This window comes from Cebidichthys violaceus, unplaced genomic scaffold (genome assembly GCF_023349555.1).
Source record: "Cebidichthys violaceus isolate CVI_PGR_0920_01 unplaced genomic scaffold, fCebVio1.0.p SCAF_43, whole genome shotgun sequence".
NCBI classification, from domain to species: Eukaryota; Metazoa; Chordata; class Actinopteri; order Perciformes; family Stichaeidae; genus Cebidichthys; species Cebidichthys violaceus.
The window spans coordinates 1,631,457-1,659,156 of NW_027176628.1; the positions used below are offsets into that span (position 1 = coordinate 1,631,457).

Here is a 27,700-nt window from a genome sequence, read left to right on the forward strand (position 1 = left end):
ATGGACAGCAGAGGGAGGAGAGGGACGAACGGGTCGTTCAAACGGTCGTCCATCAAACGCAGCGCGTCGTCTGGATCTCAGAAGGTAGGACGGATTCAAACCCACGACTTTCTTTACATGCTAAAAGAGACGGAGCGTCTCAGGTGGATCAGATGTGAATACGTTTTCAGTGTCAACTCATTCCAGATGTTTAAAGGTCTCTTTAAGACACATCTGTACGGTTCCTCCTCCTGAGACCTGATCTGAGACTCCAGGACAGAAAAGAGGAAGTTCAACTTTCTGTCCGTATCCCTCCTTTTCTCCTCTGTCCTCCTCCTCTACCTTCTTCTCCTTCTTTCTTCCTTCCTCCTCCTCCTCCTCCTCGGGTCATGTGATCAGTTCAGGGTTAATTGACTTCATGTGATCAGCTGTTTTTTTCAGACAAAACTTGTAACTGAATTTCTCTCTGGAGAATGTTTCTCTCTCAGCTCTACAATGTAAAGTTGTACAAGTTGTAGTTTGGGAGGTTAGGGAATAAAAGGGACAGTTCGGAATCCCAGAAAAGTATCCGAATCGTCATAATTGTTCCCGACCCGCGGGGACGAATGGGCACAATTAGGCCATATTGCATGAGATTATTGGCCTACATGACCGGGCCATCCAAAATGTAGGAGAAGTGGCCGTTTTTGGAGTTATAATAATAATAATAATAATAATACTTTCATTTTATATAGCGCTTTTCTAAGTACCCAAAGACGCTTTACATAGGGGAGAGACAAACAGAACAAACAAAACAAACAAAACATTTTGGTAAAAAAAAAAAAAAAACTGGAGAAGCTGTGCGAAATGAGTCATGTAGTGGAGGGTAGGGTGCAGGGGTTAACAGGTGAAGGCGAGTTTGAAGAGGTGGGTTTTGAGGGCTTGTTTGAATGACGATAGGGAGGGAGCCTCAAGGATGTGGATGGGGAGGGCGTTCCAGAGGGGGGGTGCAGCAGCTGAGAAGGCCCTGTCGCCCCAGGTCCGGCGCTTGGTCCTGATGGTCTTCAGAGTGTTTGCACCGGCAGACCTGAGGCAACGGGTTGGGGCGTGAAGGGGGAGGAGGTCTGAAAGGTAGTTGTTTAGGTTGTTTAGGGCTTTGTATGTGGTGAGAAGCATTTTGAAGTCAATTCTGTGTTTGACCGGGAGCCAATGGAGGTTGCGAAGGACCGGGGTGTTCATAGCGGCGGGTGGAGGTGAGCAGTCGAGTGGGGAACTAATCCTTATAACTATAAATGGCCATTTCGACTACATTTCAATGGAGAGGTCATGTAGGCCAATAATCCCAACCGAATGGCACTTTATGTTCTGACTTTCCCAGAGCCTTTTGGTACAATTGCGGGTGCTAGCCTCACGAAACTTGGTGTGAGCGTTGCTATGAAGCCATAGACCCTGTGTATTAAGTTTGGTGGGTTTAGCTCATTGAGATCATGCAGTTGTTTGCTAATTTATTTTAGTACCTTATTTAGGGAGGAATAGGATCAAAAAGGACATTTCGGAATCCCAGAAAAGATGTATCCGAATCGTCATAATTGTTACCGACTCGCCAAAGGCGAAATGGGCACAATTGGGACTTTTGGGGGGCCACATGGGAAAACAAGGCCTTTTTGGGGGGGGGGGGGGGGGTGGGACAAATTGGGCCGATTCGGAGGCGGCCATGCGGGATGCCGGATCGATATTTTAAACAACAATATCTCCTCAACTGTCTGATATCCCGCTTTGAAACGTAGATATCTCGGACCAACGCCTAATTGTATGGAATGGATGTTTTGGGGAAAATTGGGACATTTTGGTTCTGGATCCAAAATCTCCAAAACCCTCTGGGCTGAGAGGCTGAAATTTGGACTGTACTATCTCCTCATAGACTAGATCTAACGGTATGAAAATGAAAAGGATTGGAGAATTCAAAATTTTAATTCTCAGTCAATTAAGCCCGAAGCATAGATTTGCCTGTTTTGACTGAAAATTCGAAGTCCTCTGATTTGCTGTTCAACAGTCATGTGACCATAAATCAGAGAAACTTTGACTGAACTTCAGGAAGTGAACACAGAGAGGAGAGGAGAGGAGAGAGGAGAGGAGAGGAGAGGAGAGGAGAGGAGAGAGGAGAGAGAGGAGAGGAGAGAGGAGAGGAGAGAGGAGAGAGGAGGAGAGAGGAGAGGAGAAGCTGGAGACATGTCAATAGTTTAATATTTATAATATGTGAAGCCTCTTATGGACATTTGGAAAACTGTTGGATGAATAGATTATATTGTTTGCAATTTTTTGTAAAATAAATAACCAAATAAGTTCAATATTTTCTGATTGATGTCATTGTAACGATTGTAATGATGTTGTTTTGCACTTGTTCCAGTTCTCTCTACTTCTAGTCATGAACGTTCTGTTTCTATAGAGGAGCAGGACTTTTACTTTGAAGTGAAAAATCAAAGCCACAGAGAGTAAAATGTGACCGGAGGTTCAGAGAGTCAACACCAACAACACAAGAACATGAAGAAACCAAACAGAACAATACACACAGGTCAACGCACAACTTTATTTTTAATATTCAGGATTTGTTCAGACAGGAAGTCATTCTGTTATGAAGTTCACGACGTTCGGTGTCGGTTAATTCTGTGTTCCTAATATTCTGACCACTCTGTGTTCACAAACAGGAATGACAAAATAATAGAAACACCTCGTCCCTTTATCTCTGTATTCGTTCTCTGTCGGTCGGAACAAATCAAACACTTGAAGACGTCAGTTTGTCCTGAGATGAAGATGATTCATCATTTTACAGATTAAATGATCTAATTATCAGATAAAACTGTTAAACTCAGTCAGAATCTGATCAAAAACTAAATGGATCCAATCCACCAGAACAACATAAACATAAAGATAAACATTGAAATTAATAATCTAAATATTATGTGGAGCTGGACTCTGGTCTGATGGTGGTGATCTGAACTGGACTGAAGAAGACTCCCTTCTGTTAAAACTGTGGAGGAAGGATCAGCTGGAGGTTTGGAGGGATTTTCTCAAAGCAGATTTGTTGTGAATGAAAACACTCGACGGGTCATGAGACTCCCTGAAGGATTACCTCGGACCAGAGTCATGAGACCGGCTGCAACAAAGAGCCACGCTGCCTCACATGCTCGTCATATGAACCCGCTCGGCTGCATGAAGTCAACTCCTTTCTTATCTCCGGAGCTGCACCCACGCTGCAGACTGAGCCGGGTCCTGGTCCTCAGAGGGCAGCCGAGTCCTCCAGAGAGCTGGTCTTCAGATAGCTCTTGGTCTTCAGAAAGCTGCTGGTCCTCACAGAGCTCTTGGTCTTCAGAAAGCTGCTGGTCCTCACAGAGCTGCTGGTCCTCCGGAGAGCTGGTCTTCAGATAGCTCTTGGTCTTCAGAGAGCTCTTGGTCCTCAGAGAGCTCTTGGTCTTCAGAGAGCTCTTGGTCCTCAGAGAGCTGCTGGTCCTCAGAGAACTCTTGGTCCTCAGTCTGGCCCAGTTTCAGGACGAAGACATCTGGACGTTCAGGTACAGAGGGGAGTGTCCCTGCTGCAGGACGACCTGTCCAACCCAGACCCATGGTTCTCCTCCTGCTGCTTGTTCTGAAGATGAAACATCTCACAGGTTTGTTGCTTTCAGAAAAAGCAGTTTTGTCTGAGACACAAACTTGGACAAAGGCTAAAGCTTCAGCTAGTTTGGGACATTTTGGAGTTTCAAAAACAGGACAAACCAAAGGTTTTCTTCTCCGTCCAATCAGAGGACAGCTCTGTCAGGACGACTGCTGATTAGTCAATGAATGTGTGTTTATCTCCGTGTTGAACCTTCGTTCATTGAAATGATTTTCACGTTTGAAGAGAAAGTAAATCATTTTATTTCATTTTCATTTCACAGATTAGTTCCAGTGATTCTGTCCTTTAAACAGTCACATCTAACCGTCACATAACATCCGTTACGTTAACGTCCACACCGTCAGTCCTGCGACCCGAGGAGACCTGAACAGAGACCCACAGAGTCCTCAGTCTGGATCCTCTGTGTGTTTTCTCTGCAGCGGCCGGATTAGAACCAGAAGGATAAAGAAATGGAAAGCTCCACTCTCCAGTAATTAGCCGGATGCATTCAGCCATGAACAGTCAGTGGTGCTTTAATGTGGAGCTACAGATTAGTATAATCCCCTCTTCTGGTTTATCTGTCTGTTAAAGGATTCGCTCAATTTGTTGTCAACATCATTCTGAGATTTAAAGTCTGATCTTCGTTTGTAGAAACATTTATTAGCAACATTTTATAATAGAGAAGAAGAAAACTGAGAACTGTGATTATCACACTGTATTTTTACGGGTTTACAATGCTTAAAGGGTTTTATAATTTATATAGATAATTACGGTTTAATGAACTTCACCATTTTACATAACAGACTTTACACTTCAGATTTAATCTGTATTATGGAGTCTTTTTCACTGACCCTGTTTCTGTATGTTGGCGCCTCCTGCAGGTCAGAGAGAGAACAGCATTGCTCTCTTCTGACCAGGAAACACACTGATGATTAAATATAGTCAAGAATATTACATTTAGGATTCATTGATTGATTTTATGTTGATTGATCATCCTGACAGATTTGGAAACTTCGGGATCTCTGCAGTGGATCAGTGAAATGTCTTCACAGACTTCATCATTCTGTCTTCTATCAGTTATTTATTTGAGTAAATGAACGACATTGAAGAGACATGTTTGTGTCCTGATGTTTACTTCCTGTTTGTGATGTTTACTTCCTGTTTGTGTTCAGACTCAGAGAGTGTGGATCGAGAGAACCTTCCAGAAGAGAGAATGCTTCCAGATTATTCCCAGCAAAGACGCCAGCAGGTACTGAAGACCCTCAATGATATTATTATTATTATTATTATTATTATTAATAATAATAATAATAATAATAATAATATTATTATTATCATCATTATTATTATTATTATTGTTAATATTATCATTATTATTATTAATATTACCATTATTATTATTTGTATAATTATTATCATTATTATTATTGCCGTCTGGTCCAGGTGTAGTTGTGGTCTGCCGGTGACCCAGCACCCCTCCGTCCCTCCAGGGCCCAAAGAGGGGGGGGCCCCTCTGGTTCAGCTGGAGGTCCAGCCTGCAGAGAGATGGACCCCCTTGAAACACACCCAGACCTCGTCCACCGACGCCTACGGAGTCATCGAGTTCCAGGGAGGAGGACACGTCAACAAGGCCATGGTGCTTTAAATCTCTCATGTTATAAATATTATGAATTAATATATTAGTATTATAATGAACTACATTCAAGTTAAGACATTTTAATAGTAACACTTTTTTAATTTGAATATTTAAAAAATGTATAGGAATTTAGTTTTTTTTCGGAAAATTATAAATTTGTAATCTGATTTTTTTTCTTCCTTTTCCTCCTCCTCCTCTTCCTCCTCCTCTTTCTCTTCCTCCTCTCCATTTTCCTCCTCTTCCTCTTCCTCTTCCTCCCCCTCCTCTTCCTTTTCCTCCTCCTCCTCTTCTTTTTCCTCCTCCTCCTCTTCCTCCTCCTCCTCTCCCTCTTCCTCCTCCTCCTCCTCTTCCTCCCCCTCTTCCTCTTCCTCTTCCTGCTCTTCTTCCTCCTCCTCTTCCTCTCCCCGCACTCTTCCTCCTCCTCCTCTTCCTCTTTCTTTTCCTCCTCCATCTCCTCTTCTTTTTCCTCCTCTTCCTCCTCCTCCTCTCCCTCTTCCTCTTCCTGCTCCTCTTCCTCCTCCTTCTCCTCTTCCTCCTCTTCCTCTTCCTCCCCTCTTCCTCTTCTTCCTCCTCCTATTCCTCTTCCTCTTCCTCCCCCTCTTCCTCTTCCTCTTCCTCTTCCTCCTCCTCCTCCCCCTCCTCCTCCTCTTGCAGTACATCCGGGTCTCCTATGACTCTAAACCGGACCACCTGCTCCACCTGATGGTGAAGGAGTGGCAGCTGGAGCTCCCCACTCTGCTCATCTCGGTCCACGGAGGTCTGCAGAACTTCGACCTGCCCCCCAAACTGAAGCAGGTCTTTGGTAAAGGACTGATCAAAGCCGCGGTGACCACCGGAGCCTGGATCTTCACCGGAGGAGTCAGCACTGGTACTCCTTCTTTAATTAATAGGAAGAAAACCATCGACTGAGCTAATGTGAATGTGTACAGCTTTATAAAATGATGGATTTGTTTGTGAGACTACATGACAAACCAGACCTGTTCCTCTGACTGGATCCTGGTCTCTGTGTTGTTTCAGGAGTGATCCGCCACGTTGGAGACGCTCTCAAAGATCATTCGTCAAAGTCCAGAGGGAAAGTCTGGGCCATCGGCATCGCACCGTGGGGGATCATCGAGAACAAGGAGGACCTCATCGGGAGAGACGTAAGATGAACCAGAACCAGACCAAACCAGACTCAGTCAGACTAGAACCAGAACCAGACCAAACCATACTCAATCAGACCAAACCAGACCAGATCAGATAAACCAGACCAAACCAGACTCAGTCAGACTAGAACCAGATAAACCAGAATCAGACTGAACTAGACCGAACCAGACTCAATCAAACCAGAACCAGATAAACCACACAAAACGAACCAAACCAGAGTGAACCAGAACCAGACCAAACCAGACTCAATCAGACCAAACCAGACCAGAACCAGATAAACCAGACCAAACCAGACTCAATCAGACCAAACCAGACCAGAACCAGATAAACCAGACCAAACCAGACTCAATCAGACCAAAATGGTACAAAACCAGAGTGAACCAGAATCAGACTGAACCAGTTTTATTGACGAGCCCTCAGGCAGCTCTACTTCCTGGTCCTCTCATGGTGGACTGAGGACATACTGGACGCTACAGAGACTCACTATCGCCTCTCCAGGTTACAAGTGGTATTACAAGACAGGACGGGCCGCAGCTAGCTGGTTAGCATGCTAACAACAGTAGATATCAGATAGATCTCCCTGCAGTAACGGCACAGACCACTAGAGGTCCACATCTGTTCCGTATTGTTTCATAAATCATTACCACATTAATATAAAGACGTAGCACCGGACTTGACACTTATTTGTGACTCCTCCCTCCTCCTGATTGGACCAATCGCGTCGTCGTGTGCGTTCCAGGTGACTCGGCCCTATCAGACCATGTCCAACCCGCTCAGCAAGCTGTCGGTCCTGAACAGCAGCCACTCCCACTTCATCCTGTCCGACAACGGGACCAGCGGGAAGTACGGCGCTGAGGTCCGACTCCGCCGGCAGCTGGAGAAGCACATCGCTCTGCAGAAGATCAACACGCGTGAGTGGCTCGCACCATGTGACATCATGTGACACCATGTGACACCATGTGACACCATGTGACCTGTTTAAAGGGCCAGATCACGCAAACCACGATAGATTGCATTGAGGATGTCTTGCTGCATTCTCTCTAGTGTCCACCAGGGGGCGACTCCTCTGGTTGTATAGAAGTCTAGTCTAAAATGACTCTACTTCTCTCTTGATTTATTCCCTCAGTAAACATTGTAAACATGAGTTTATGGTCTCAATCTCTAGTTTACAGTCTTCTTCAATACAGCATGATGTTCATTTAGTACATTATGCTCCATTTAGAGTCAAACAGACCATAAAGCAGGGGATGATTTAGGGTGGGGCTACACGGTGAGACCAGCCAATCAGGTGCTTCGTCTCTCTCTCAGCCGATTCATGTCTTTGGAAGAAACCTTTAGTACTCCTGGTGAAAACTTAAGACACTTAGTGAAGACCACACCTGGTTTCCAAACATGTGACCAATCATGTGACCAAACATGTGACCAATCATGTGACCAAACATGTGACCAATCATGTGACCAAACATGTGACCAATCATGTGACCAAACATGTGACCAATCATGTGACCTGTGGGTTTCCCTTTGTCATCCTATGCCTGGAGGTGTCTGTAAGGCAGGGACAGCAAAGGGAGGCTCAGCCGTCACTCACTTCAACCAGGAGGACACCACACTGATAACCAGAGACACTAAAGACACCAGAGACACTATAGACACTGACACACCAGAGCTAACCAGAGACACTAGATACACTGACACACCAGAGCTAACCAGAGACACTAGAGACACTAGAGACGCTAGAGACAGACCAGAGACACACCGAGACAGACTAGAGACATAGAAAAACATCAGAGACACACCAGAGCTAACCAGAGACAAAAGAGACAGACCAGAGACACCGAGACAGACCAGCATCACTCCGCTGTGCTCCGGTTTTGTGGTCGTTGTTGTTTTCGTTGTTGTTTTTGTCGTGGTAGCGGTCCTTACAGGGTCTCCCCCATTACAAACACTGAGTTTGTGTGCTGTGTCTCAGGTCTGGGTCAGGGCGTCCCCGTGGTGTGTCTGATCCTGGAGGGGGGTCCTAACGTCATCTCCATCGTGTTGGAGAGTCTGAGGGAGGACCCTCCGGTCCCCGTTGTGGTCTGTGACGGCAGCGGTCGAGCCTCTGACATCATTTCATTCGCACACAGATACTGCGGTGAAGATGGGTGAGTGACATCTGACCCTCCTCTGTTCCTCCTGGTCACCTGACCCTCCTCTGTTTCCTCCTGGTCACCTGACCCTCCTCTGTTCCTCCTGGTCAACTGACCCTCCTCTGTTCCTCCTGGTCACCTGACCCTCCTCTGTTCCTCCTGATCACCTGACCCTCCTCTGTTCCTCCTGGTCACCTGACCCTCCTCTGTTTCCTCCCGGTCAGGTTGCTGAGCGACAGCGCCAAAGATCAGCTGCTGGTCACCATCCAGAAGACCTTCAACTACAGCCGCAGCCAGGCGCAGCAGATCTTCCTCATGGTGATGGAGTGCATGAAGAAGAGAGCTCTGGTAGGTTCGGACGGACTCATGCCAACGTTTATTCATTCAAGTTCATCTTCCATCATGTGCAACAATAAAGCTGCTGTGTTCATCCATCACTCGTCCTGTGATTCATCCTCATTGACAATCCACCTTTATATCTTACTGTGATTGTTTTCCACTGATGTGATGACAAACGTAATCTCTACCTGGATTATGTTCGGAGGGAGCATTCGTTTGACTGACTAAAGCGACACGTTTATGTCACAGGTTAGATGTCAGGGGGGGATGGAGGGTGTGGTCAGCTCTAGACAAGGAGGCAAACTCCGGTTCATCAAAGCTTCAAGTGTTAAAGCTGCATTCTCTCTAGTGTCCACCAGGGGGCGACTCCTCCGGTTGTATAGAAGTCTAGTCTAAAATGACTCTACTTCTCTCTTGATTTATTCCCTCAGTAAACATTGTAAACATGAGTTTATGGTCTCAATCTCTAGTTTACAGTCTTCTTCAATACAGCATGATGTTCATTTAGTACATTATGCTCCATTTAGAGTCAAACACACCATAAAGCAGGGGATGCTTTAGGGGCGGGGCTACACAGTGATTGACAGGTCTCTACCAGAGACGTATACGGCGTCTCTACGTCACTCCTCCTCAGTCCAGATATGGTCACTTCCTGTTCACTGGTTGCAAAAAAAACAACATGGCGACGACCGTAATCCAAGATGGCGAAACGTCACGATGACTACGTCCACTTTTATAGTCTATGGTTTAAAGAGCTTTAATCTCAGTGAAAGATTAAGGTTGCAGTTAAATTAAAACATTGTGTCTCAGGAGACAGAAGATGAGAAAGTCTTAACCAGGCGGAAACTTACGAGTCTCAAAAAAGTGAAACCAGCGCTGAAGTGTGTTCAACCCTAATGGTCAGATCTGGCCTGTTAACATGTTCATTTCTGCAGTTCATGTCACTTCCTCGTTGGCTTAATGTCTCAGTCATTAAAACGGATCAAGTGACAAAGTCGTTTATCTGGAGATGGAAATCTTATCTTATGTCTATTTTTCTCTGCAAACAGAACATTTCAGCTGATAGCAGAAATATGTTACCATATTTTTCTAAATAATGCTTTAAAAAAATGCTTTTTTATTTTTAGTATTTAAACATTTCATATCTTAAAACTACATAACAGCAGAGGACAGAGGTCTTTGTATCAGGTCTCTTTTAACAGAAACATTTAGGCAGTTTGTGTATTTTTTATTTTATTTGAAAACAAATGGACTGACTTCCTGTAAATCTGAGCTAACGCTGATTAAACTGGTTAAACTGGTTAAACTGGTTACAGACCTGCTGAACAACCTCCTATGTTCATGTATCAGTGCACACTATGAATCCTGGGTAATGTAGGTCTCAGGCAGCATAAACCCACCAGCAGGGTGGACCTGCTGTGACATTAACATAATGGCAGAGGTGTGACCTTTGACCCACAGAACTACGCCTCTTAATGGAGATTGTTCTGTGATCCTCCCGCCCCCTTTTTTATTTAATCCCACAATCCTCTGCTTCGTCCTGAGCTCAGCTGCACCGTCAACTCACATAAAATCACATCAATTCACTTAAAGCCATCCGTCGTCAGATTAAAAGGCTGCAGGTTCAGATGTTTCTGCACAGATCTGAGATCAATGTGTTTCTATCAATCACGTGGTCTCTGTCCTGTAGTTTGGTTCAGCCGTTAATGGCAGCGTGTCTCTGTGTCTCCGTGTCTCTTGTGGTATATTGTCCTAAATAAAGGATTGTTTAGCACATCGGGACTTACTTCCAATAATACTGGTGAAGAACACAGCTTTATTTCTGTGTGTGTTTTTTCTATGATGAGGTCAGACACTTAAAATAAAAAATAACAACAACCAGCTCTGTTAGTGGACGGACCCTCAGCGATCACATGACAGTCCGTCCTCCATCAGTACTGGACCTGATTAAATATCCTGGACCAGATTAAAGATACTGGACCAGATTAAAGACATTGTTGTCCACATTGATCTCTGAGAAACCAAAACATGAGAAAATGAGGCTGAAAGATCCCAAAGTTCCTCTTTGACTCTTCTTCAGTGTTTCTCCTCCACCGTCCCTTTAATTCAGCTGCTACCGAGTCACATGACCTCCACTAGTGTGTAGATCAGTGTGTGTAGATCAGTGAGTGTAGATCAGTGTGTAGATCAGTGTGTAGATCAGTGTGTGTAGATCAGTGTGTGTAGATCAGTGTGTAGATCAGTGTGTAGATCAGTGTGTGTAGATCAGTGTGTAGATCAGTGTGTGTAGATCAGTGTGTGTAGATCAGTGTGTAGATCAGTGTGTGTAGATCAGTGTGTGTAGATCAGTGTGTAGATCAGTGTGTAGATCAGTGTGTATAGATCAGTGTGTGTAGATCAGTGTGTAGATCAGTGTGTAGATCAGTGTGTGTAGATCAGTGTGTATAGATCAGTGTGTGTAGATCAGTGTGTAGATCAGTGTGTGTAGATCAGTGTGTGTAGATCAGTGTGTAGATCAGTGTGTGTAGATCAGTGTGTAGATCAGTGTGTAGATCAGTGTGTGTAGATCAGTGTGTGTAGATCAGTGTGTAGATCAGTGTGTAGATCAGTGTGTATAGATCAGTGTGTATAGATCAGTGTGTGTAGATCAGTGTGTAGATCAGTGTGTGTAGATCAGTGTGTAGATCAGTGTGTAGATCAGTGTGTGTAGATCAGTGTGTGTAGATCACAGCATTGTGAGTTGTGTGTAGATCAGTGTGTGTAGATCACAGCATTGTGAGTTGTGTGTAGATCAGTGTGTGTAGATCACAGTATTGTGTGTTGTGTGTAGATCAGTGTGTGTAGATCAGTGTGTGTAGATCACAGCATTGTGAGTTGTGTGTAGATCAGTGTGTGTAGATCACAGTATTGTGTGTTGTGTGTAGATCAGTGTGTGTAGATCAGTGTGTGTAGATCACAGCATTGTGAGTTGTGTGTAGATCAGTGTGTGTAGATCAGTGTGTGTAGATCACAGCATTGTGTGTTGCGTGTAGATCACAGTGTTCAGGATGGGCTCAGAAGGACAGCAGGACATTGAGATGTCCATCCTGACAGCTCTGCTCAAAGGTAACACACCAACATTCATCCAGTCTCTCTCTCATACACACACACACACACACACACACACACTAACACATGAACATCCCTGTTAATATAATATAAAGTCCTGTGCTCACCTGTGTTGTCTGTTGATGTGATTTCAGGTACGAATGCGTCGGCGTCTGACCAGCTGAGTTTGGCTCTGGCCTGGAACCGAGTGGACATCGCTCGCAGTCAGATCTTTGTCTACGGTCACCACTGGCCTGTGAGTTCAGACCATGTGAAGAACATCATCTAGATCTACTATGTACATCTATGAATCTATGAACGTCTCTTACAGTCGAAGATGTAGCGTTCAGGTACCACACAGAACGGTGGATGTTTGGACTTTGACGGCAGGTTTACAGACTAAAACTTTAGCGTTTCTATATTTATCACTAGAGCAACAATCAAAGTACTTTTGGTAGTTTTCATGAAGAGTTTAAGACTTTAAAACTCTGGTGTTTCATGTCAGCGTTGACCTTTTTCAGTATTTAACCATAAAGTCCTCCATCTTTCATGAACCTGACAGTATATTTTGTATTTTATTATTGTAAAAACAAAATCCCATGATCCTACTAAGTATCGTCAGCACCAAATGTGGATTAAACCGCTGCTGAAAATAGTCCCCCAAAAAGATGTGTACTTCCTCCTGTTAGTTTGATGAACTACAGCGACCAGCTGTTTTAATATATATTAAATATTAAACTATAGCCTAAATCACAGCGGGGCATCTTGTCACACTTATTGCTTTCACTTCAATTTCTCGGTCTCAGCAAATCAAAGTCACTCATTTTACATTTTAAATAAATTAATATACTTGTCACTTCAATATAGAGCTATTCATTGTTAAATGTGTTGCCCCATCACTGGGTAACTTGTCACATACTATAGGTAGTAAATTGTCACATTATATTTTTAACAAATAAGAACCGTATAACAGTAGAGGCTCATTTATGATTCATTTAGACAGATTTTAACACCAGGTCTCCATCAGGATCCATGCATTCAAACATGTGAGTAGATATAAACGTGACCGAGAGGAACAGAAGGAGGAAGACGATGGTCCAGAAGACGAGCGGAGAAGTCTCCTTCAACAGATCATCCGTTCCCTCGGTTCACGTCTACGATTGGAACCGTTCCTTTGTTGGGTTCCGTGTCACTGACTGTGTGTTGATGGTGTTTGTTCTGCAGCCCGTGAGCTCTTCATCCACCGACCGGCCTAAAAGTCCGGTGGCCCAGCGAGCGCCGGCGGGAGGAGGCAAAGGAAAAGCCCGGGCAAAGAAAGGAAAAGGAGGCAAAACCAAACCCGAACCGCCTGAGGAGACCGACCCCAGGAAGCTGGAGCTGCTCAGCTGGGTGAGACATCATGATCCAAACAGCTTCTTTCAGAACCTCAAAAGATGAAGCTACACAGACAGGAAGAGAAAGGTTGACGTTACACTGAACCGACATTAAACTTGAACCAGATCAGTTATGGCGGTGATGTCGTTGCTGCAGGTGAACTCTCTGGAACAGGCCATGATGGACGCTCTGGTGCTGGACAGGGTGGACTTTGTGAAGCTGCTGATCGAGAACGGAGTGAACATCCATCACTTCCTGACGATTCCTCGTCTGGAGGAGCTCTACAACACGGTGAGACTCACCCGAGGACACCCTGTGTATGAAGGTAGATTTGTGTCTTTATTACGCAAACAAAAAAATATGTTTTGAAAGCAAATTTCTTGCACTGCAATCAAAAATCGAGTTTGTAAGTGAAAATATATAAACTGAGAATAAATTATTTGTTAGTTTTGCTTATGAAACTATAATTTTTGGTTGCAAAACAAAAACCTTTGCTTTCAAAACGAAAAGCTACGGTTTCAAAACCAAAACCAAAACGTAAAGCTACGAGTTGAGTTTGGACGTAGTGGGCGGGGCATACGCTGCTGAATGAGCCAGGAGTTTCTATTGGTGGGTTCGACTTGGATCCCGGCATCTACTTCCACTGTAGAGGTTACTGTGATGAGCGGCATGGAGGTAAGTTGACATTATATTGCTCTGTTAGCACTTCACTTTGTTTTCATGTTGTTAGTGTCGTAGAGTCTCTTCTTTTAAAGAACGACATGAGGTGTTGTTGACATGAAGCTTCACTTTCTGCGTGCATGTGACGTAAGTCGAACCCACCAATAGAAACTCCTGGCTCATTCAGCAGCGTATGCCCCGCCCACTACGTCCAAACTCAACTCGTAGCTTTACGTTTTGGTTTTGGTTTTGAAACCGTAGCTTTTGGTTTTGAAACCGTAGCTTTTCGTTTTGAAAGCAAAGGTTTTTGTTTTGCAACCAAAAATTATAGTTTCGTAAGCAAAACTACCAAATAATTTATTCTCAGTTTATATATTTTCACTTACAAACTTGATTTTTGATTGCAGTGCGAGAAATTTGCTTTCAAAACATATTTTTTTGTTTGCGTAATAAAGACACAAATCTACCTTCATACCTGTGGTCCTCAGTGTACAGCATCACTTGTACACTGTCTAAATATGTGCTTTCTACATAAGAAAACAACAAGAAGGAATGAAATACAACGTTATATATATAAACACATCAATAGATTCAGATTAATATTCAGTATGTTTGCAGCAGATTCGTTTGACTGACATTGTAGAGCAGCTTTGAAGCAACATAATCTAACTTTAGTGAAGCCCTCTTCTTCTTATCACAACGTGAGACATTCAGAGCTGGTTAGCCTAGCTTAGCATAAACCAGGGAGCTTTACATTGACTGAAAAGCTTCTTTGTAAATGTTAGTATTTATTGACAGTAAGCTGATGCGGATATGAAGGAAAATAAAGTCAAGTAGAGCTGAAGTCCTGAAATGAATGAAGGTTGAGATGTTTCTACATGAAGAAGAGATGAGCTCCGCACAACAAATCTCACTTCATTCAGATTAAGTTTAGTACGAGCTGCTGACCTACTTTACAATGAACCTGTATCATTCCACTTCATAATGAAGTACATGTATATGCAACATGAATATTGTGTATTTTATGTGGCAACAGTTCATTCAAATAAATCCATACAGCTGATTATAGATGAACGATATTCACTCAAATCAGAGAAGAGGAGCACTTCCTGTTTATGAGCGGTACTTCTCTTCTGGTTGTGATGAGTTATGAAACAAAGCGTTCTACTTTAACCTCCATGTGTTCACTGACATGTTCATCTGCAGCTTAACGTCCATCTTGTGTTATATCACCGCTGCCTCTAATCTTTATGGGCTTCACTCAGGAAAAGCTTTTAAAAGGAGTCACGTCATTGTGAGATTAGAGAGGAGCCACACTGATCATGTTATTATTCATCATTATTATGATGTTCACACAGAGTCAAACAAGTCCTATTAGAGTAACACATGTGAGTAATCGCTCCCACAGCTGCAGCGTTAGTCACAGTTATAGTATCATTAATTAAGTATGATAATACTGCATGTACTCACAACAGGACTGAGCCGTGATTAAAGATGTTCTATTGATGATGTTGTGTTTTAATTACATACATAATGAATGAAAAAAACTACAAATACAATTCTGTTTGATGTAGTAACAGTGGAACACAGTTCACTGCATTATTAACACTGTGATTATTAATACTGTGATATATATATATATATATATATATATATATATATATTCTGTTCTCTCCTGTAGAAGTTGGGACCGACCAACACGCTGCACTTCGTGGTCAGAGATGTGAAGAAAGTGAGTTTTGTGTTTATTTAAGTATTTTTTTATACTGAGATTTTGTCATCATGAGTAATTTATTGATTTCATGAGGATTCATGATTCATGTTACTCAATAAACTCCAATGTTGTTTTTATGACCTGATGACGGGTTGGTGAGCTGATCTGACATCAGTTCTGATCAGATGGATCTTATATTACATGACTGTTTATGTTTATAATAACAACAACATATACATACATATACAATAACAATAATTATCTATTATTATTATTATTATTTTAAAAACAAACATCCTTCCATGCTTATCTTAATGTTTTGTTCTCCACAATAACAATTATGTACACAATATATAAAAAGATTATTTATATATACAGTATATGTTGTCTTTTTAATAATAAATCATAAATGATAAATCATGTAACTTATGTTTGTTGCAATGTTTACAGTGTTATCCTTATGTTATGTGGGTCATGTTATTGCTTGAATAATAATGTTGTTCTTAATAATTCTTAATTTAATAATTTCATTTGTGATTTATTAGAAACGTGTCAATCACTTATCATAATAGGTTGTTGTTCGCTCATCTCTGTGCTCTGTGCTTTGTGTTTCAGGGGAATCTCCCTCCAGACTACCAGATCACTCTCATCGATATCGGGCTGGTTCTGGAGCTACTGATGGGTGGAGCTTATCGCTGCAACTACACCAGGAAGAGCTTCAGGGCGCTGTACAACAACCTGTATGGCCTCAAGAGAGTGAGCAGACCCCAAAACCCACAACTCATATTCATAGAATACAGGATCATATTTAAAACGTCAGAGTCATGTTTGAAGACAAAGTGTCTCGTGTAAAAAGTTTCAGATCTGCGCCATCGAGCATCAATAGAGGATTTAAGTAAATGTTTTTTAAACATTGAATATCATGAAGCTTTAATATTAGTAGATTTCTGGAATAATGATTTGATCTTTTCATATTTTTTCTTTCAGCCTAAAGCTTTAAAACTTCTTGGAATGGAGGTGTGTTGTTGTTGTTTTATTATTTTGAATATTTCCTGCTGAATGAACATGCTACCTGAAGAGAATAATTGATAGTGGACTGAGTGTCTAAATCTGTGGACTCATGTGGACCGGTTCCTGCAGGACGACGAGCCCCGTAAGGGCAAAGGGAAGAAGAACAAGAAGAAGGAAGAGGAGGTGGACATCGACGTGGACGACCCAGAGCTCAGCAGGTTCCAGTACCCGTTCCACGAGCTGATGGTCTGGGCCGTGCTGATGAAGCGCCAGAAGATGGCACTGTTCCTGTGGCAGCGGGGCGAGGAGGCCATGGCCAAAGCCCTGGTGGCCTGTAAGCTCTACAGGGCCATGGCCCACGAGTCGTCCCAGAGCGAGCTGGTGGACGACATCTACCAGGACCTGGAGAACAACTCCAAGTGAGTCTCGCAAAAACCACAGAGACCAGGTCCCCTTCAGACCACGGAGCCCACATCAGATCTGGGATCGTTAGACTGACCTTGAATGTAGAAATAAGCAGCTCATGAATCATGTTGTAGCGCTGTATGGTTATAGTTATAGACATACTGCTTTAAAGCAATAATCATAACACATTATAAAGCATCCTGACGGTTTGTTTGGACTCACAGCTTCACTTAAAGATGATGAAAGACCTGCAGGAAGTGAGCAGTGTCGATGGTGTGGTGTGAAGCTGGAACCCTGAGGGGGGCGCTGGTGTGTCTCTTCTGTTTCGCAGGGAGTTTGGTCAGCTGGCCTACGAGCTGCTGGATCAGTCGTACAAACACGACGAGCAGGTGGCGATGAAGCTGCTGACGTACGAGCTGAAGAACTGGAGCAACTCCACCTGTCTGAAGCTGGCCGTCGCCGCCAAGCACCGAGACTTCATCGCTCACACCTGCAGCCAGATGCTGCTGACGGACATGTGGATGGGCTGCCTGAGGATGGGCAAGAGCAACAGCCTGCAGGTACCAACCACACACAGGGGGAAATAATAATGCATAACAATAATAATGATAAGAAATAATAACAATACTAATGACAATGACAATGATAATATGTTTTCTTGTTTCATCGTTTCAGATGAAAAACGATCAGCTGTCTGATGTGATACTGAGATGATTTATGTCTCCAGGTGATTTTAGGGATCGTCTTTCCTCCTGCGATTCTCCTCCTGGAGTTTCGTTTGGGAGACGAAGCTTCGTATCATTCGTCCAAAGAGAACGAAGAGAGCAAAGCCAAAGAGGACGACAACAAATCCAGCAAGGTACCAAACCAGCGGAGCAGCTTATCTGATCTATAACAACTTCATTATTGATCCGCAGCAGGTGGAGTGATTGAGGGTTTGTTTCAGGACGCCGTCTCGAACGTCGACGCTACGTCAAGGAAAGGAGACGAGGAAGAAGACCAGACTAAACACAAGAGGAGAACTCCCATCGGGAGGAAGATCTACGAGTTCTACAACACTCCCTTCACCAAGTTCTGGTTCAACACGGCAAGTTTCTAAATATTACACTAATATCAACTGTATTTATGTAATTGTGTCTTCTTTTTAACCTTGACCCTGTTTTTTCATGTTTCTACGAGGACAGCAGGGTTTCAAACTGTTGAAGAGAACAAACTGTAATGTAATCGCTTCTCACCGTCAGTGTACTGAAAGAGCTGCTGACAAAGTCTGACAACATTATTACATTATTATTATTATAGAAAGAATCCTACGGAGAAATAAACCCCGTTTCTTTACATTTACCTTGACAATTCAGATTGCTTTTGTGCGTCTCGTTCTGAGAAGTCTCGTTCTGAGAAGTCTCGTTCTGAGAAGTCTCGTTCTGAGATCATCCACATTGTGGAAATGATCCAAATATTCAGCCATGAAACTGAAAATCTTTGAAATCTCTAAAAACCACCAGCGCTCCTCTCTCTGGCTCTCACTCACGTTTTCATTGTTGTCTTCCAGCAATGAGTCACATGACACATTAACAAACAGAAAGGTTAAAGAAACGGGTTTTATTTCTCTGTGGGGTTCTTTTTCATAAAGTCGTCCGACACCTTTAATAACAATCGGACCTGTTGGTGGAAACAACAAGCTCTTTGAGTGGACATCCTTTGATGTTGAGGAGTTGCCCAGACTCCCAGACAGAATTTGTAAAGCAGCGTGATTGGCTGTAAACTTCTAACTTGAAACCGTACGAAATAAAATCCCAGGACTGTTTGGTGGAAACGTGGCTTTAGACACAAAAACATGGGAAAATAGGGTCCAGGTGGAAAAATAAGTTCCCCTCAACCCGAACAATTCAGTTTCACTGTTTGTCAAAATAATGATTTAATTATTGGTAATTTTAAAAGATTACTTTAATTTGAATACCAGTAAACCACATTTCATGTCTCCGTTCATCTCACCTGGTTTTTATAAAGACTTACAGAAGGACAACAGTTTGAATGTTAAAGTGATAAAAAAAACAATCTTATGATTCTTCTTTAGTTTGTCACTTTCAGTACGATAAATGCTATAATATATGTGACTTTGGTGGTTTGCTGTTGAACCTACAGCCTGCTGCTGGTTAGCTTAGCTTAGCATAAAGACTGGACAGAAAAAGGAAACTGCTAGCCCCCTTAAACAATAACCCCAGAAAATGTTGATTTGTCAGATATTTAGAAAAAAGGAATATCCCATATTTATAAAAAGAAGATTTAAACCAGATGAAATGTAGTTTTCTAATATCTACGTGACTGTGACTGAAGATGTATGTGTATTAAGTAAATGTATAAAAACAAATAACTATACATACAATACAATATATGATGTAAATATATTTATACAGTATAAACAGTGTAATTAAGAATATGAGTTAACAAAATAAAAGCAAATACAGTCTTAATAATGTGACAAAATATAATATACAAATGATATCTTGTGTTGTTAGACAGCAGGGTAGTTTAGCATAATATTAATATTAATATTATTATAACTATCTGTGTGTGTCAGATCTCGTACCTGGTGTACCTGGCGTTGTATAACTACATCATCCTGGTGAAGATGGAGCGATGGCCGTCTCTGCAGGAGTGGATCGTCATCTCTTACATCATCACTCTTGGACTGGAGAAAGTCCGACAGGTAAACAACGAGACACACCTGAACCAAACCTTTACTGTTCACATCAGGTGAGACAGCTCCAAGTACTGAGGGCCAAGTGTTTCAGCTGTTCAGCTATGTTAGGTTATAACACTGTAACTACTGAGGTAATAATGCAGTAACTACTGAGGTAATAATGCAGTAACTACTGAGGTAATAATGCAGTAACTACTGAGGTAATAATGCAGTAACTACTGAGGTAATAATGCAGTAACTACAGAGGTAACAATGGAGTATCTACAGAGGTAATAATGCAGTAACTACAGAGGTAATTACACAGTAACTACAAAGGTGATAACGCAGTAACTACAGAGGTAATAATGCAGTAACTACAGAGGTAATAATGCAGTAACTACAGAGGTAATTACGCAGTAACTACAACGGTAATAACACAGTAACTACTGAGGTAATAATGCAGTAACTACAGTGGTAATAACGCAGTAAGTTCTGAGGTAATAACGGCGTAACTGAGGTAATTTTCCTTATGATGAAAACAAATCACGGCTGAAGCAGCTTGCTCTTCTCTAAAGACAAGCAGCCATATAAGAAGAACCTAAAATCAATAACTATTTGATGAAAGAATAAGTCAGACACTTTATGGATCTGTTGATACAGAGCTGATGATACTGATGTCTTGTACAGTTAAACTCTGTCCCTCCATCAGATCCTGATGTCAGAGCCAGGAAAGCTGAAGCAGAAGATCAATGTGTGGCTGGAGGATTACTGGAACATCACCGACCTGGCGGCCATCTCCGTCTTCCTGCTGGGTTTGCTGTTGCGGCTGCAGAACGAGCCGTCAATGGGCTACGGACGCGTCATCTATTGCGTCGACATCATCTTCTGGTACATCCGAGTCCTCGACATCTTCGGAGTCAACAAGTACCTGGGACCCTACGTCATGATGATCGGCAAAATGGTACCGTATCACGTAAACCTGAGCCAGCCCTAACTATAAACCTGAACCAGCCCTAACCATGAACCTGAACCAGCCCTAGCTATAAACCTGAACCAGCCCTAACCATGAACCTGAACCAGCCCTAACTATAAACCTAAACCAGCCCTAACTATAAACCTGAACCAGCCCTAACTATAAACCTGAACCAGTCCTAACTATAAACCTGAACCAGTCCTAACTATAAACCTGAACCAGCCCTAACTATAAACCTGATCCAACCCTAAATATAAACCTGAACCAGCCCTAACTATAAACCTAAACCAGCCCTAACTATAAACCTGAACCAGCCCTAACCATGAACCTGAACCAGCCCTAACTATAAACCTAAACCAGCCCTAACTATAAACCTGAACCAGCCCTAACTATAAACCTGAACCAGCCCTAACTATAAACCTAAACCAGCCCTAACTATAAACCTGAACCAGCCCTAACTATAAACCTGAACCAGTCCTAACTATAAACCTGAACCAGCCCTAACTATAAACCTGATCCAACCCTAAATATAAACCTGATCCAGCCCTAACTATAAACCTGATCCAGCCCTAACTATAAACCTGAACCAGCCCTAACTATAGACCTGAACCAGTCCTAACTATAAACCTGAACCAGTCCTAACTATAAACCTGAACCAGCCCTAACTATAAACCTGAACCAGCCCTAACTATAAACCTGAACCAGCCCTAACTATAAACCTGAACCAGCCCTAACTATAAACCTGAACCAGCCCTAACTATAAACCTGAACCAGCCCTAACCATGAACCTGAACCAGCCCTAACCATGAACCTGAACCAGCCCTAACTATAAACCTGAACCAGCCCTAACTATAAACTTTGAGATTTTGAAGTTATTATTTCTTATCAAAGTTTTCTCTGTGAGATATTTTGACCTTGTGGACAGTTTTTAAGTCACATGATCACTGATTTAATAAGACGTCCATGAATGAAAGACATGTCTCTGGTCCCATTGTCCTCCAGATGATTGACATGCTGTACTTCGTGGTCATCATGCTGGTGGTGTTGATGAGTTTTGGCGTGGCTCGACAGGCCATCCTCCACCCGGACGAGGAGCCAACATGGCGTCTGGCTCGAAACATCTTCTACATGCCGTACTGGATGATCTACGGGGAGGTGTTTGCAGACTCCATAGACCGTAAGACTAGCGTTCATAGTAAGACTTCCAGTCAGTCAGCTGTTAGTCCTCACCCGCTGTCCTCACCTTCTGTCCTCACCCGCTGTCCTCACCCACTGTCCTCACCCGCTGTCCTCACCTTCTGTCCTCACCCGCTGTCCTCACCCGCTGTCCTCACCTTCTGTCCTCACCCGCTGTCCTTGACCACTGTCCTCACCCATTGTCCTCACGCTCTGTCCTCACCCGCTGTCCTCACCCTCTGTCCTCACCCGCTGTCCTCACCCTCTGTCTTCACCCGCTGTCCTCACCCTCTGTCCTCACCCTCTGTCCTCACCCGCTGTCCTCACCCTCTGTCCTCACCCTCTGTCCTCACCCTCTGTCTTCACCCGCTGTCCTCACCCGCTGTCCTCAACCACTGTCCTCACCCTCTGTCCTCACGCTCTGTCCTCGACCGCTGTCCTCACCCTCTGTCTTCACCCGCTGTCCTCACCCTCTGTCCTCACCCGCTGTCCTCACCCTCTGTCTTCACCCGCTGTCCTCACCCTCTGTCCTCACCCGCTGTCCTCACCCTCTGTCTTCACCCGCTGTCCTCACCCTCTGTCCTCACCCTCTGTCCTCACCCGCTGTCCTCACCCTCTGTCCTCACCCTCTGTCCTCACCCTCTGTCTTCACCCGCTGTCCTCACCCGCTGTCCTCAACCACTGTCCTCACCCTCTGTCCTCACGCTCTGTCCTCGACCGCTGTCCTCACCCTCTGTCTTCACCCGCTGTCCTCACCCTCTGTCCTCAACCACTGTCCTCACCCTCTGTCCTCACGTTCTGTCCTCGACCGCTGTCTTCACCTTCTGTCTTCACCCGCTGTCCTCACCCTCTGTCCTCAACCACTGTCCTCACCCTCTGTCCTCACGCTCTGTCCTCGACCGCTGTCCTCACCCTCTGTCTTCAACCGCTGTCCTCACCCGCTGTCCTCAAATCCTGTGTTGTTATGTGTACATGCAGCTCTGTTAGTAAACTGTCCATTGAAAACATGAAGCTTCTGCAAGGTAGAAACGTCCTCATGAGGTAGAAATGTCCTCACAATGTCTAAATGTCCGCATAATGTCCTCACTTATGTTAATGAACAGAGTGAAAGTGAACATAATGAAGATAAATGTCTTATATTTTGTCGTTAATCCTCAAAATATATTTTTTTTATTCTTTATATATTTATATATATATTTGATATTTTCTGTTCATGTTGTTATTTATTATTTATTATTTTCTGTCTCTTCTCTTGTCTCTCTTCTGACTGTTGAACAGTTTATGCGATGGAAATCAATCGTAAGTATCTAAATATACGTAAATGTAGTCGCTAACAGCTCGTTGTTCAAGTCTACCTGTGTTTCCTGTGGCTCTTTCACAGTAAAAGCCTCCTCGTTTCGTGTCAAGGTAATCTGACGGGCTCAAAATAAAAAAAAAGCTACAATATAGAGAGACTCCAAAAGTGGAGTCTGACAAATTTAAGTTTTTCCACTTCATTTCACTTTAAGTAGTTCTAACTCAAACTACAATAAATAAATGTTCTATTCTGAGATAAAGACATGTATAAAGTGGACGTTAACGGGACTGGGTGTGTTTGTTTGTGTCTCAGCTCCGTGTGGAGACAACATGTACGATGAAGACGGGAAGAAGCTTCCTCCCTGTATCCCCGGAGCCTGGCTCACTCCGGCCATCATGGCCTGTTACCTGCTGGTGGCCAACATCCTGCTGGTCAACCTGCTCATCGCTGTGTTCAAGTCAGTGTCACACCTGAACCCACACACACACACACACACACACACACACACACACACACACACACACACACACACACACAGAGAGACAGACCTCAGATCAGTTTAAACATCAGTAGGGACAAACGTTTTCAAAATAAAAGTCCTGGAAGTTTAGTTTTCTGTGCTGCGTTAAAACCGTGTTATTATTATTATGGTATTAGTATTACAATAATACTATTAATACGCTAACGTTAGTGGCATAATGTTTTGTGAAATGTAATTTGAAATGTTCCCAGTTTGTCTCATAAATAATCTGCATCTTAATCAAGTTTCAGTTAAAAATGTCTCCATATTACCTCTTGTAGCCTAAATGGCTCAGGTATTAGCATGCTAACATTAACTTTGTCCTTTTACCTCCATCAGCTACATCACAGTTCCTCCTGCAGTTAGTGAATGTAAACATTTAGCAACAGCTAACAACTAGTTAACGAGCAACAACCTGTTTTATGGATACAAACTCTGAATAGTGAAGTTATAGTGATAAAGTTAGGAATGGATTTAAGATAAACTGGTGAGAAGAGACAGCGAATCAGAAGCTTTAAACAAATAGTGACTTAATTCAAATGTCACAGAAAGTCAAACCTTCGTCCTCCTTCCTCTCTGCAGCAACACGTTCTTCGAGGTGAAGTCCATCTCCAACCAGGTGTGGAAGTTCCAGCGCTACCAGCTGATCATGACCTTCCACGACCGGCCCATCCTGCCCCCCCCCCTCATCGTCCTCCCCCACATCTACATCCTCCTCAAGAGGCTCTGCTGCCGCTGCCGACGGAGGCCGGAGGGAGACCGGGACGACCGCGAGAGAAGACTCCGTAAGACCTGGTTCCTACCTGTCCTCTGACCTCAGACTAAAACAAGAAGATTTAACCTCGTCTGTCTCCTCAGAACTGGTGCTGAGCGCCGAGGAGCTGAAGAGTCTGCATGAGTTCGAGGAGCAGTGTGTGGAGGAGTACTTCAGAGAGAAAGACGACGAGAAACAGTCGTCTAACAACGAACGAATCAGAGTAACATCTGAGAGGTGAGCAAGACACATACTCATATCACACTGATTCAAATATCCATAAAAGCTATAGATTATGTCAAAAAAGGTTATGTATAGTATTTCATGAAACTATCATTCAAATGCATGTCATAAAGAAACCATAGTATTGCATGTCAAAACATGTTTGTAGTGTAGTATGTCAGCAAATGTCATTGTATAGTATGTCAAAGAAAACTTTAAAGTATAGTATGTTAGAAAAAAAGTATTTCCAAAAAATGTCATACTAAATTATGTCATAAAACTGTCAGCGTATAGTATGTGTGAACAATTGTGTAGTATTGTATGTAAAAAAAAGTCATAGTATAGTATGACAAAAATAACTTATTGTATAGTATTTCCAAAAAAATGTCATAGATTGTGAAGTAAGTAAAAAAACTGTCGTAGAAATTTGAGCAAAGTGACAAAATATAGTATGTCAAAAAATAATAGTATATCATAGTATATAGTATGATAAAAAATAATAGTACAGTTGGTTTAAAATATTGTCAAATAGTATGTTATAAAAAAGTCAGCATATGTTTTTTTCAAAAAATGTCATTGTACAATATATCACAAAAGGTGTCATGAAAAAATATGTCATAGTGTAGTATGTTGAAAAATGTCAGTTTAATATGTCAAATAAATGGCAGAATAGTCAAAAGATTTTATAAAATGTCATTGATTTTCAAAGTATAGTATGTCATTGAAAATTTTAAAATATTAGAGCAGAATATCATAAAAAATGCCCTAGTATAGTATGTCATGAAAAGCTCACAAAAAACAAAAAAAATTCATAGTATAGTATTTTGTATATAGTATAGTATTTAAAAAAAAATCTCAGTATGTCATAAAAAATATCATCACATTTTATGTCATAAAACTTTACATGAAAAAAGTAAAAATATAGTATGTCATAAAATTCATAAAAAATGTAGTAAAACAAAAAAATAATAGTATACAATATCAAAAAAAGTCAAAAAAAGTCATAGAAGTCAGTCACACTAGTATCGTCATAACAAATGTATACTCCTATATCATAAAAATGTTTTTTTAAAAAGAAGAACAATGAACAGTATATGTCACGGAAATTCCATAAAGGAGTCATGGATGTAAATTGGTGGAAGCAATAACAACCGTGAGGTATCTTTTAGGTTTTGTTGCAATGATTGTCATGAGTAAAAATATTAGTAAAGTAGTAATATAAAGTTATTTTAATCTGTTTCAGGGTTTTAAAACCTTTATGTTTCACCACTTCCTCTGTAGTTACTGCTCTCTGCCTCTAGAGGGCAGATGTGTTGAGATAAGTGAGGATACGGTTCTTTCTACGTTCTCAGGGTGGAGAACATGTTCATGCGTCTGGAGGAGGTGAACGAGAGGGAGCACTCCATGAAGGCCTCCCTGCAGACGGTGGACCTCCGCCTGGCTCAGCTGGAGGAGTTCTCCGGCCGGATGATGAACGCTCTGGAGAAGCTGGCGGGCGTCGACCGGGCCGAACTCGTCCGCTCGCACTCCAGAGGGTCGTCCGTCTGCGAGCCGACCGCTCTGCTGCGACACGGTAGCGTCAACAGCAGCGACGGTTACAGTCTGTATCGGTACCAGCTGGAGCACGAAGACCGGATCTCCATGTCCGGAGATGCCGAGGGAACCGACAGGAGGGTCCAGCTGAGTCCAGAGAGACCCCCCATCATCCAGGGAGGAAACACAACAGGTAGGAAGACACCAAAGAACTAGTGAAGCCAATGCTTCATGTGTTAAAGCTGCATTCTCTCTAGTGTCCAGCAGGGGGCGACTCCTCTGGTTGTATAGAAGTCTAGTCTAAAATGACTCTACTTCTCTCTTGATTTATTCCCTCAGTAAACATTGTAAACATGAGTTTATGGTCTCAATCTCTAGTTTACAGTCTTCTTCAATACAGCATGATGTTCATTTAGTACATTATGCTCCATTTAGAGTCAAACAGACCATAAAGCAGGGGATGCTTTAGGGGCGGAGCTACACGCTGATTGACAGGTCTCTACCAGAGACGTATACGGCGTCTCTACGTCACTCCGCCTCAGTCCATATATGGTCACTTCCTGTTCACTGGTTGTTCAAAAAGACTGCGCTGTAGATGTAGACGAACTGAAGACACCTGCAGGACTGAAGCTGACTTTCTGGTGTTGATGTGAACTGTTTTTCTTCTTGTTTTCAGGTGATGTGAAGGAGTTTGGGTCGACTCTGGAGGTGAGAGGACTGAAGTCGAGGACTCAGTCTCTGTCCAACGTCGACATCCTGATCTTCCCCTGCGACCCCGACCGCCGACATCCCCCCACACCGGGGGCAACGGCTTTGCCTCAGTCCGATGTGACGGACGGCAACGTGGAGAAACCGGTGGAGAAAACCCGGCTGGAGGCGACGGTGTCCTTTCCTCTGGAAAGGTCAAAAGTCACACAGTACGTATCCTCCCCCTCCTCCAACAGGAAGTCCAGCTGCAGCAGCGTCGTCTACAGCCCCGCCCATCAGGACCAGGAGGGGCCGACCGGTTCGACCTCCCCGAGCTCACGGCGAGCCTCCGTATCTCCTGGCATGCCTCACCTGGGAGTCCATGCCTCCCTCAGAGTGACGGTGGAGAAGAACAAAGGCGACGAAACCAAACCGGGAACGGTGGAAAGGTCGACCACGCCGGAACAGGGGGGTGAGACGGTGGACTGTATCCATGGTAACAGAGGAGGGGAGGAGGAGCCGGAGGAGGAAGAGGAGGAGCTGCTGGTGGGGGAGGACAGGATGTACCCGACGCTGCGCTCCAAGAGCCTGAACGCCAACCCGAGGAAGATGAGAACAAAGAAGAAGAAGGAGAGCGAGGAGACGCCTCTCTCGGCCGGCAGCGTCAGAGACCTGGCGTCAGCGTTCAGCGGGGGGGCGGCGGGAGGAGGGTCACGGCTCAGAACCAGGTCCAGAGACTCTGACAGCTGA

The 27,700-nt window shown here is 43.3% G+C and overlaps 1 protein-coding gene across 1 annotated transcript; it reads left to right on the forward strand.

The window, feature by feature from the left end:
* On the forward strand, positions 1–27,700 carry LOC137886320 (transient receptor potential cation channel subfamily M member 1-like). The gene is made up of 29 exons (XM_068728735.1): positions 1–84; positions 4,780–4,856; positions 5,051–5,243; positions 5,898–6,111; positions 6,261–6,385; positions 7,129–7,300; positions 8,359–8,533; positions 8,743–8,866; positions 11,890–11,962; positions 12,100–12,200; positions 13,169–13,333; positions 13,475–13,609; positions 15,660–15,710; positions 16,308–16,448; positions 16,680–16,709; positions 16,833–17,122; positions 17,440–17,668; positions 17,836–17,967; positions 18,055–18,195; positions 19,687–19,815; positions 20,498–20,749; positions 21,764–21,938; positions 23,216–23,236; positions 23,547–23,691; positions 24,337–24,539; positions 24,613–24,745; positions 26,083–26,456; positions 26,940–27,137; positions 27,285–27,700. The coding sequence occupies exons 1-29, from the start codon at positions 1–3 to the stop codon at positions 27,698–27,700; spliced, it is 4,698 nt and encodes a 1,565-aa protein (XP_068584836.1).